Source organism: Plecotus auritus (assembly GCF_963455305.1).
Source record: "Plecotus auritus genome assembly, chromosome: 12".
NCBI lineage: Eukaryota > Metazoa > Chordata > Mammalia > Chiroptera > Vespertilionidae > Plecotus > Plecotus auritus.
This window is the reverse complement of record NC_137778.1, coordinates 36941590-36954379: the sequence shown is the minus strand read 5'-3', so window position 1 is coordinate 36954379 and position 12790 is coordinate 36941590. Positions and strand designations below refer to the sequence as shown.

Here is a 12790-nt window from a genome sequence, read left to right as displayed (position 1 = left end):
TCCCCAGTGGGAGGTGTGCAGGAGGCAGCTGATCAATGTTTCTCTCTCATCAATGTTTCTAACTCCTCTCCCTTTCCTCTCTGTAAGAAATCAATAAAATATATTTAAAAAATTTTTTTAATAAATTTCTGATGATACACCTAAGAGAGTTAAATTTACTCTTTGCTTTCTTTCTCCCACAGCAAACTTATAATCATCTCTAACAGGGTATTTACTTCTAATATCAAACACCCAGTAAAACAACGTGCATAATATGCAAAAATGTAGAATTATAAAATAAAGTATGAAAGTAAAGGTGTATATATGATTAAAATTCCACACAGACCCCGGCTGGCATGGCTCAGTGGTTGATCATTGATTGACCTATGAACAAAAAGGTTCCTGGTCAGGGCACATGCCTGGGTCCCTGGCTCGATCCCCAGTGTGGGGCATGCAGGAAGCAGCTGATCAATTATTCTCTCTCATCATTGATGTTTCTATCTCTCTCTCCCTCTCCCTTTCTCTCTGAAATCAATAAAAATATGTATTTTTTAAAAATCCCACACAGAATATGGAACACATATTCTCATCTACTAAGTTATTATAAAAGGGCAGGAGGAAATCAGATCCTCTTTTTGCAACTGCCTCAGCAAGAGAATACAATACTTAGCTCTCTGTTCAACTCAGTATAGCCACATGGTTGGGCAGTAAAAACTCTGAGTGACTATGTAGTGCCATAGATCAAATCTTTTCTTAAATTCGTTTGGTAGTTGCTTCTGTGTGTTAAGGGAAAATTGGGGACCTTTCATATACGTTTCCAGGAATGAGAATTGCCTTCTTTAAAAGCACTCCTGTTGGCTTCATATCAGGGGTGGGGATTGTCTGGCCCATGTAAGGCTGGCGAAATAATTTGGTCTGGCCCTGCCAAGGCATTAGGGGTGAGTTAATTAAATGTTTGACCAAATACAGCAGGCTAATTTTTAAGTTGATAATTTTGTATGACTGGCGAATGATATTATAAATATCCAATGGCCCTTGGCAGAAAAAAGGTTCCCCACCCCTGGCATAGATGATGGCTCATAGATCATATGGATCATGGAATGTTACATGTTTGTTTTTGCTATTTTCAATTTATCACAGCATTAAAACACTCCTGCAATTTATTTCTGAGAAGGAGAAGGAAGCAGAGAAGGACAAGGGGGAGGATGAGAAGAAACCAAATCTTCTGTAGAAACAAAGTGAAATCTAAAATGCCATATAAACAGACTGTTGAATCTCAGAGGGAAGGTGGGGTTGGGTGGGTGGCTGGGAAGAGATCAACCGAACAACTTGTATGCATATATGCATAATCCATGGACACAGACAGTGGAGTGGTGAAGGCCAAGGACAGGGGCAGGGGCAGGCTAGAAGGGGTCAATGGGGGATAAAGGGAGACATGTATATTACTTCCAACAAAGATTTTTTTAAAAATAAAATGCCATGTAAGCTTTTAAAAATAACTTACCAACATCTGCTATCTCTTGGTTCAGTGTGGAGGGGAAATTGGTTGGAGGATTCAGTGCTAAAGAATCATCTGGATCATAATAAGAAAATAGGGTTGCAGAGGATGTTGGCAACGAAGAACAAGGTAACACAGTTCTAGCTTGTTCCTCAGGTAAATCAAGAGACATCTTAGAGCCAGCACTTCTTGGAGACGATGGAAAATAAGGACTATCTACTAAAGACATGTGAGAATGTGCATTAAAAGCTCTAGCGTCATGCTGCTTTGCACTGGAGGCATTGCACACTTGGTGCTTTGAGTCACGTGACAGCGAATAATTCAGTTCTGCTGAAGAAACGTGCATCGCTTTCTGAGCCTGCTCAAGACGAGAACTGCTCGGCTGAGATGCCAAACAAGAAAAGTTGTCCTCGATGCCCAGCTGGCTGGTGTCTCTCTGTTGTATCAGTTCAAAGGGAGTTGACTTGGTCCGCGTTATTGGCCCCTTTGAGTTGAAATATCTTCCTGCTGCATTGACAGGTTTAGAATCAGGACCTGCTCCAAACAGAACGGAGCTCAGGTCCAAACTTTGATACTTCTGAAGAGGCTCCCCAGCTGTTGGAAATGCCTTTGTCTCCCATCTCATGGTTGTGCCAGCATTTTTGTTACAACCATAATTTAGTTCCAGAAACTCAAAAGAACTGTTCTGTTTAGCAGGGTGCAGAGCTGACCCCCCCGTTTCACGTATTTCAGAAGTCCTCGGCTCAAAGGAAGAAGCTGCTGTATTTTTCACCGGAATCCTTTGTTTGCTCTGTCGGTTCATCATTTTTGCTTCTTTCATGCTGCCGAAACAAAGAGGAAGTAATAATGACACATAACCCCAGAAGGCTTCTTCCACAGCTTTTTCCCAGCATCACCATGACTGATGAGCATGAGATATGCCCCGAGACACAAGCAGACAGCATGTAGATGTGTAAAATTATACTCACCTTTTTGGTAAATTAGGAGAATAAGCGTTTGCTTCCAGACTGGGATTTTGCTCAGGAAGTGGATACTGTGCTTGAATCTTCAAGAAAAATAAGAGGTTGCTTTTTAGTGAAGCAATGAAAGTGTGATATTTTATATTCATAAGGCTGAAAAGTTATTTTTCAGAAATTATAAAGACTTAAAATAATCCATAAAAGAGTTAGGTGAGTTTCCAAAATGTTGAACCCAACAAGAGCATGTTCACAAACTGAGACCAAAAGGATCAGAGTAAAGGATTGATGGTGTTACAGAAAGCAGAAAGGATTTACTTACAGTAATCACCTTTTAAAATGGGGCGTTTTAAAATGTTCTGGGGAGCAGCTTTATGCCTAAGAATACTCTACCTTCAGAAATCTCATCCTCTTAACGCTGAATGTTAATAGGTGCTTATTAGGTCCCCATACCTACCTCATACCGTTCTTCCTTTTCTTCCTTACACTGCTCCAGCTACATTTGTTTTCCGCCGTTCCTTAAGCATACTAAACTTGTTTCCAATTCAAGGCCTTTACACTTTCTGTCCCCTCTGGTTGAAATACTCTTGCTCCAGATTTTGCATGGCTGGCTCTTTCTAAGTAATTATTTTCCACTTAAATGTCAGCTGTGTAAGGAAACCTTTCCTGACCACGCAACCTACAATCACACTCCCACACACTTGCCCAGCCACTCTCAACCTATATTTTCTTCATAGCAATTATCATATTATGAATTTTGTTACTGAGGCTCATGGAACCCAAGATACCATTGATTGAAAACTATATCTTGATTTCAGAGATGTTGAAATGTAAAAAAAAAAGTCATCAGCAATTGTAAGATTCCACTTGTTATGGGTTTAATTGTGACTTTCAAAAAGATATGTTAAAATTTAACATAACCCTGATATCACTAACTGACCTTATTTGGAAGTAGGGCCTTTGCAGATATAATCAGTTAAGATGACGTCGTGCTGGGTTAGGGTGGGCCCTAACACAATGACGTGTGTCCTTATAAGAAGAGAAAACAGACACTCAGAGACACGTAGGGAGAACGCCATGTAATGATGGAGACAAAAATTGGAGTAATGTATCTGCAAGCCAATGAACACCAAGAATTGCTGGCAAATTCCAGGAACTAGGAACAAGGAAGAGGCAAGGAAGATTTCTTTCCCTAGAGCTCTGAGAAAGTGAGCATGGCTCTTGCTGACACCTTGATTTTGGACTTCCCGCCTCCAGCACTGAGAAAATAAACTTGTTGTTTGAGCCCTCCTCAGTCTGTGGTACTTGTTATAGCAGGCCTAGTAAACTGAGTCAGAGACTTTACTACCCCACTTCCAATAATGGATAGAACAATGAAACAGAAGATCAATGAGGAAATACAGGGCAGACATGAGCAACACCATAAACCAATTAGGCCTAACAGACACACATACAACATCCACCCAACAACATGCACATTCTTCTCAAACACATATGGAACTTTCTCCAGGATAGACCATATGCTAGGCCACAAAACAAGTCTTACTAAATTTTAAAAGTATCTTTTTAAATCATAGTGAATTGAAGCTAGAAATCAACAACAGAAAAAAACTTAAACATTTGCAAATATATTGTAAATTAAACACTCAAACAGCCAAGAATCACACAAAAAGGTGCTTAACATCACTAGTCATTAGAGAAATGCAAATCAAAACTATGAATACTACTTCACACTTATGATGGCTATTATCTAAAAAACAAAACAAAACAAAAAACCCAGAAAATACAAAGTGTTGGCAAAATTGGAACCCTTGTGCATTTCTAATGGGGGTGTAAAATTTTGTACTCACAGTGAAAAACAATATGACAGTACCTTCAAAAATTAAACAAAATTACTAGGTAATCCAATAATTCCACTTAATGGTATATACCAGTGGTCGGCAAACTCAGTCAACAGAGCGGCAAACTGCGGCTCACGAGCCGCATGTGGCTCGCGAGCCGCAGTTTGCCAACCACTGGTATACACCCAAAAGATTTAAAGTAGGGTCTTGAACAAATATTTTTTACATCAATTTTATAGCAGCATTATTTACAATAGCTAAAAGTTGGAGGCAACCAAGTGCCCGATGAAACAAAATGTGGTATGCACACACAGTGGAATATTACATAAAAAGTAAAATTCTGATACAGGCTGCAAAATGAATGAGCCTTGAAAACGTGCTGCATGAAATAAGCCAGATACAAAAGAATAAGTATGTGACTCCACTTATACAATGTATCTAGAATAGGCAAATCCGTAGAGACAAACAGAAGTTACTAGGTATTGGGGCAGGGGATATGGAGAAATTCTGATTTGGATGATGAAAAATTTTTAGAAATAAACAGTGACTGTCATACACATTGTAAGAGTACTTAATGCCACTACATTGTAGACTTTAAAATGGTAAAATATGAATGAGGAAGTGTCTCCTCCTCTTCTGCTTTCTGGTACAGATTGTATAAAATTGGTGTTAATTATTCATTAAACATTTGGTAGAATTCTCAAGTGAAACTATGTGGACCAGAAGATTTCTTTTGGGGGAGTTTTCAAACGACAAATTCAGTTTCCTTTATCAGTATGGGGCTATTCAAATATCTATTTCATATTGAGTGAGTTGTAGTAGTTTGTGTTTTTCAAGGAAGTAATCCATTTTGTCTAAGTAAGTGGTGAAATTTATGTGTTGAGCATCTTATACTACATTCCTTTATTAATTACCTTTCTGATAACTGCAGAGCCTGTAGCAATATCCCCTGTTTCATTCCTAATATTGGTAATTTTTATCTCTGCCCTTTTTTTCTTTCTCTTTTTTTAGGGGAGAGTGAGAACACAGTTCCCCACTACCACAAATTATGCTGTTGGGTTTCCCACATTTGGGGAAACTGCAAGGGTCAGCACATCCGGAGTGCAATGGATAAGCCTCGCCCTGGGAAAACCCCCTTTGTGATCATGGTATCTCCCCTGCCACGTAAGTATGCCCCTTTCTTTCTTTATTAGTATTCCTCGAGGTTTGTAAATTTTATGGATCTTTTCAAAGGACCAGCTCTTTGCTTCACTGATTTTTCTCTATTGTCATTGATTTTTTTTGTTTTCTAGATTCTCAAAGTGGAAGCTCAGATTATTGATTTGAGACTTTTACCGTTTTCTAATGTCTGCATCTAGAGTGCTACAAACTTCCCTGTCAGCACTGTTACAGCTCTGGCCCACAAATTTTGACATGTGTTTTCATTTTATTCAGTTCAATTCATTTAAAAAAAAATGTTCCTTGTTACTTCCTCTTTGACTCAATGGATTATTTAGAAGAATGTGGCTAATTTCCAATTTTTTGGATCTTTTCCTGTATCTTCCTATTAATGGCTTCTAGTTTGACTTCATTGTGGCCAGAGAATACATTTTTTATGGTTTCAATTCTCTTAAAATGTTCAGCTTGTTGAATGGCCCAGGGTATGGTTTATCTTGCTATCCGTTCCATCAGCACCTGAGTGTGTATTCGTGTGTTATTGAGTGGAGTGTTCCAAAAATATCTATGTGATCTGGTTGGTTGATGGTATTGTTGAGTTCTTGCTGATTTTCTGTCAAGTTTTTCTATTAATTGTTGAGAAAGGGATATTGGAGGTCTCCAACAATAACTTCGGATTTGTCTATTTCTCCTTTCACTTCTATCAGTTTTTGCTTCACATATTTTACAGCTCTGTTTGGTCCATATGCACTTAGGATTGCTAGGTCTTATTGGTGGATTAACCCTTTTAGTGTTATAAAATGTCCCTCTTTGTCTGTGATAATTTTCTTTGCTCTGTTTTATCTGATATTAATACAGGGTGGGGCAAAAGGAGGTTTACAGCTGTGAGTATGTGAAACACAGAGTTTATTTTTGTACCATTATTTATTAATTATTGTATTATTTTCCATGCAAACAACTGTAAACCTACTTTTGCCACACCCTGTAGAGCTACTCCTGCTTATATTTTATTTGTATTTACATGATATATCTTTTTTCCAATCCTTTAAACCAACCTTATATTGGCAGTGTGTATTTTACAGACAGCATATAGTTGAGTCATGTTTTCAATACACTTTGTCAGTCTTTCTGTTAATTGGTGTATTTATACCATTTACATTTAGTGTAGCTATTACTTTTTTTGTTTAAAATATTTTTATTGATTTCAGAGAGGAAGGGAGAGAGAGAGAAATAGATAGAAATATCAATGATGAGAGAGAATCATTGATAAGCTGCCTCCTGCACGCCCCACACTGGGATCGAGCCCACAACCTGGGCAGTTGCCCTGACCAGGAATCGAACTGTGATCTCCTGGTTCATAAATCGACATTCAACCACTGAGCAATACCAGCTGGGCTACATTTAGTGTCATTTTTAATGTTAGGGCTTAAGTCTGCCATTTTATTTTATTTTTTCTGTTTGTTCTCCATTTCACATTTCTCATTTCTCTTTCCTGCCTTTTTCAGAATTTCATCTTGACTTATGTATAGTTTTTTAAAGCAATGTTTTGATATAGCTTTTGTAGCTGTAGCTCTTGGTATTGCATTATATATACATAACTTATCACAGCCTACTTATCATTTTGCTAGTTCAAGTACAGAAACCTTACCTCCCTTGGCATTCTTAACTCTTCCCTGCTTATAATGTCATTGTCTTACATATGTTCTCTGATACATCTAAAACCATATCAGATAGTGTTATAGTTTCAATCATCAAACAATTTAGAAAAGTTAAGAGAAGGAAAAACTATTACGTTTACCCGTGTTTTTGCTTACCATGTTCTTCCTTCTTTCATAATTTCCTTTCTGTTTAAGAAACTTCCTTTGCTGTTTTTTTAGGGTAAGTCTACTGGTGACAAATTGTCTTAGTATTTCTTCATCTGAGAATGTCTTGATTTCCCCTTCATTCCTGAAGGAGATTTTCACTGGGTGTAGGATTCTGAGTTGAGAATTCTTTTCTTTCAGTACCTTAAAAATATTGTGCTACTTCCTTCTGGCCTCCATGGTTTCTGATGACAAATCCATTGTCATTCTAATTATTTTCCTCCTACAGTTAATATCATTTTTCTCTGGCTGCTTTCTATAATCTTTGTCTTTAGGTTCAGAAGTTTAATTATTATGAATCTTTCAGTACATTTATAGCTTTGCCTTTTTTCTCCTCTGCTTCTTAGATTTCAATGACACAAATGCTAAGCTTTTTGTTAGAGTTCCTTAGTTCCCTAGGGTTCTGTTTTTTGTTTGTTTTTTAGTCTATTTTATTTCTGTTGTCCAGGTTGGGCAATTTCTATTGTTCTATCTTCCAGTTCATTAATTCTTTCTTCTGTACCCTGCATTCATTGAGCCTATCTACTAAGCTATTTTGTTTCAGTTACTATATTTTTCAGTTCTAAAATTTCATTTCTTCTTTATATTTTCTGGGGTTTTTTTCTGAGTATATTTCTTTGCTGAGCCTTTCTATTTATTCATTTGCTTTTTAGTTTTTGTTTTTCGTCATTTGTTTTAAGCATGTTTGTAATTGCTCATTGAAGCATTTTTATCAAGGCTGCTTTAAAATCTCTGTCAAAATAAAAAGAAATAAAAAAATAAAATCGTTGTCAGATAATTCTAACATCTCTGTCAGCTCAGTGTTGCCATCTATTGATCTTTTATTCACTTGGTTTGAGATATGATCTGGATCCCTTCTCTTTCTGCTGTTCCTTTGTTTTTCCTCCATTCTGACAGGAGAAGGGGGTGCTGCTAGCTTGTTACTCCCAGGTGGGTCCCACCTCCACCGGTCTCCTCACTTAATCTGTTGGTACTCAAGGGGAGACATCATGGGAGAGGCTCCCATGTCATCTCTGACACGGTGGTGGAACTGGCCTCATTGTTGTTGGATGAGGGGGACAGTCCTGACTGTCCATTAGGTCTCTTTTGACCTTACTTCAGCAGGGAGGCATTGGGGTGCCGCATTTCTGCCAGGTGGAAGCTCCGGCTCCCCATGTGGTCTCCACTGGCACTGCAAGGAGAACACATTGCAGGCCACTGGGGATGAAAGTCCTAGCTCTCTACGTGACCTTTCTGATGCCACCCCAGCACTTCGTTACAGTCTTGTGGGGATGGGGATCTAGGCTCTGCACTCAGCCTTTGGTGCATGGATGGGGTGGGGACCGTTTTAAATGTGGTGTTGACTGGAGCAGAGCGGTTACTATCTAAAAGTTATCCTTGCTGGGCCACCCCTTTCCTGGTCCTGTGGCTAAAGAGAGCAGGCTCTTGTTGGGTCTTCTTCTGTCTGTACTGTTGGCATTTCCAGGTTGTTGGCTTCTTCAGTTCCAAGCCTGGAATATATGAGGCAAAGGAAAATCCAAGGAACTGACCATCATGTCTTTTCTTGGGTCACAGTCCCTAGCTGGTCTGTCTTCTTATATTTGTTTTACATATAATGTCCACGGTTTTTTGGTTGCACTTAGTGGGAGGAATAAGGAAAAATATGTCTACTCACTCTTCCCAGTAACAGAAGTTCTCTTGGCTATCTTTAACCAGTTTCTTCAGTGGGAGCTCGAACCATGTACCCATGTCCAATTTCCTGACTAAAGACCCACTCCAAACAACCCAACTGACTGGAGTCATAGCTCTGCCACTGGGCTAAATTTGAGTATTGACAATTCCTGAAACCTAAATAAAATATTAGCCCGCATGCTCTAGCAACACATTAAAGAAATATTTTTCGGCCCTAACCGGTTTGGCTCAGTGGATAGAGTGTCGGCATGTGGACTGAAGGGTCCCAGGTTCGATTCCGGTCAAGGGCATGTACCTTGGTTGCGGGCACATCCCCAGGAGGCAGCTGATCAATGTTTCTGTCTCATCGATGTTTCTAACTCTATCCCTCTCCCTTCCTCTCTGTAAAAAAATCAATAAAATATATTTTAAAAAAAAAGAAATATTTTTCGTTCAAGAAGGGTTTTTCTAAGAGTAGAAGGATGGCTTGATTTAGGTTAAAGGAGAAAATCCATGTGATCATTCCACAAATGCAAACATATGAAATTGACTGAATTTAACATTCTTTCTGAGAAAGATTCTTAATAAAATATAAATCAATGAATACTTCCTTTAAACAATTAAAATATAAATATCTCCAATCAAGTCAGCATCACACTTAGTAGTGAAACATGATAATCTTGCCCATTAAATTTGGTCAACCATATCACTTCTATTATTTAACCTTGTTCAGGCAGTACTAGCCAACGATATAGTCACAAATAGGATAGAAGTAACATTTTCTGGCAATTATACTTTTATTTCCATCATCTCCCACCATGTTGTGTTTCCTTGAAGTTGACATTAAATATAGGATTGTTTAGTCCATTCCATATCCTCAATTGTTTTTTTGGCTATTTTTCCCTTCCTATGTTTCATAATCAACTGATAAATTTATGATCAGGGTCATCTCTTATATATTTTGTATTCTTAATTCTGTAAAAACTATAGGTCCTTGGTGATTATTTTCACATTAACAATTCAAAATGTGATATAAAAATTAAATTAATATATATATGTTACATATACCCTAGAAGGTAAGCCAGCAAGTTTGTCTTCTTAAGGTTTGTTCAGAACCTAATACTTGTGATTACACAGTAAATATTTGACTTACCAACTTTTGAGATAAGATCAAAATAGCACATCCTAGAATACTCAATATTTTTAAATTGGAATTTGGTCAAATCATAATTGCTTTTATACCTAAGGCCTTCAGCTAAAAGTCCTTTGGATATTCTAAAACATTATCAGAACTTGATGAGACATCGCCAGTAAAAAGGAGGCTAGCGTAACCTGAAAAATTACATCAGTACTCAATTATGGTTTCACTTTGTAACTGTCACTCTCATTTCTCACTCACACACAACTGTCTAAAACATGGGAAGCAAGAATATATGACTGCTCTTTCACACCTATTGTTTCTAAATTTAGCTAAAAATTATATGCAAGAGGTTAACCAAAAGACAAATTTTCTAAGTTAAAATACTTCCATTATTTGTCTTCTCCACAGGAGGTTTGCAGTGCAGCCCGTGCACATCGGACACTCCAGTTTAGTTATGATGATTAGTAATAAGCTAAGTCCCGTAACTAATCTAAGATCCCTTCACCAAATCTAATGGTTGTTGTTTTTAACTTACAAAATATCAAGTTTAAAGTTTACCTCTGTTCCAGAGTGTCTATCTCTGATGACATTCATATGTCTCTCAAACAGTTCTGTGACGGCTTTGTAGACCAGTTCATACTGTTCCTGGGGAGCATCGCAAACCCGAACAAAGGAAAACAAACAAAAAGCTTGGTGAACTACAGAACCTGATTTCAGAAACATGAACACCAATCAAATCCTAGGCTAGCAACCCTGAAAAGACTATTCACATTAGTTCAACGACAGTGCCTTACGCTTGTATAGCCCATTTCATATTTCAGAGCACTTTCAGGCTGCTGGGAACGGCTAAATATTTTATCTACCTCTAACTACTATACAAAGAAGGAACTTTCCTTGTATTTATTTTCTATGTTCTAACCCCCTTTTCTTACTTATCTTTCCCTCCATCTTCATCCCTCTATTTCTGTTCTCCTTGCTCATGTGTTAAAATTTTTATTTAATATTGGATGCATTTTTGTGTGTGTACAAGCCACCTTTACCTTTTCTGGAAAAAGGTAGACAGATTGTGGTTGATAGATAGATAGATGGTTCTAATATGTATCACTTAACTTGACCCTTATAATTGACCTACAAACAAGCTAGGCTGTCATTCCTGTTTATAGACTATTTGTCCAAGGTCATTCAGAAGTAATTTCCAGAACTTGGGTTAGAACCCGGATCTTCTGACTCTTGGTTTAGAGCACTGAGATCAAACTGCTGAAATTACGTCTTATCAAAGACATCAAAGAAGACTGTTAAATAAAGTTTGAAAATTTATGGTTATAAAATGATTTCACTATAGAGAAATGAGTCCTCTACTATTACAATGTTTATGGGTGTTTACTCCTCCGTTTTTGCCTCTGTACCTGCTCAAACACTTGATTTTGTATCTACTTTTCACCTGAATGGGCCTATTCAGGGTTTTCCCCGACTCTTCACACAATCTTATACAAATAAAGCACAACTTTTCCCAAAGATAATTTTAGCAGGAGAACAAAGAACAGTCTATGTCAACCAACATGACCATTGGTACATCTTTAAATTTCTTCAGAAGAGAGAAAAATCACACAGGAAACACTCGTTTGGTTACTGTGCTATTTCCTGGTTAGAGTAGTGTAAGAAAAAGCAGGTACAACTGGTAAAATATTTGTTCCACTAGTCATTGGTAAAACCAAAATATGAAGACTAACTTAAAGTTATTTCAGCTGTCTTCCAACGCTTAAAAATAGGCCTGATTTGGACTTTTTCTGAAATGGGTATGATTTTATTTATTGATTCAGTATTACAATTTAATATTATACAACTTGGTTGTGTACATTGACATGGATCAGCCTTCTCTTAACTCTGACAACCCTAAACTAGGCAATGCTTTCATTTCACATAAACTTTCCCCCTCACAGACTGAATATAGAACACTTCTACAGGCAACACATGAAAAAAAATTTATTTTTTCCACTAGCTATTAGTGGAAAACCTGTGTGGGCCAAACAGAATGTTTATATTATAATAGCTCTTCATTTTTTCCCTTCAAATTCACAGCTTCTAGATGAAAATATCTGAACTGCCACTGTCAATCGTTTTACCTCTAAACCTATGTGTCAGTTAATTTGGCTTAAACACGTTAGGGTTTTGCTATTTAAGCAGTAAAAAGTAATTCTAACAAATTATGCAAGAGTATCTGATACCTAATATCAATAAATGTGTGATGGATGAATGAATGGGTAAATGATAAACTGTATCTTCAAAATGGAGACCATTTAGATATGTGGGTTAAATTATTGGTGAGTAAATATGGGTGAAATTAAATATTGTAGGAAGTGAGAGATTCGGGCGGGGACTCTCACACAACAGCATCATACCTGTTTCACCTAGGAGGGAGAACTTGAACTTGGAAAGGAGATGAGCGAATGGGGAAGAGCATTACTAATGGAGTGAATGAGTGTGAGCAATGTGGGCTGGGTTCAAATTTTGTGATACATATATAATCATATTTATAGTGTGATTGTAATTATGTTTCTTTAAAGTATGCATAGAATAAGGACCAGGAGAGACTATGGAAAAATAGGACCAGTGGCTACGTAGGTGATAGGATGATGGTTGATTTTACTTTCGTTTTTCATTATTTCCTAAAATGAGCACAGACTGCATGCTTTAGATTCTGTTACCAC

At 37.5% G+C, this 12790-nt stretch overlaps 1 protein-coding gene across 1 annotated transcript in view; it reads right to left on the bottom strand.

Annotated features, from left to right (window-relative positions):
• PTPN22 (protein tyrosine phosphatase non-receptor type 22) overlaps positions 1–12790 on the bottom strand; it is a 42388-nt gene that overhangs the window by 13236 nt on the left and 16362 nt on the right. The window contains exons 11-13 of the mRNA XM_080648415.1: positions 10641–10727; positions 2446–2522; positions 1484–2298 (exon numbers count right to left, since the gene is read on the bottom strand). Coding sequence (XP_080504541.1) covers positions 1484–2298; positions 2446–2522; positions 10641–10727 — 979 coding nt within the window. The remainder of the gene's footprint in view (positions 1–1483; positions 2299–2445; positions 2523–10640; positions 10728–12790) is intronic.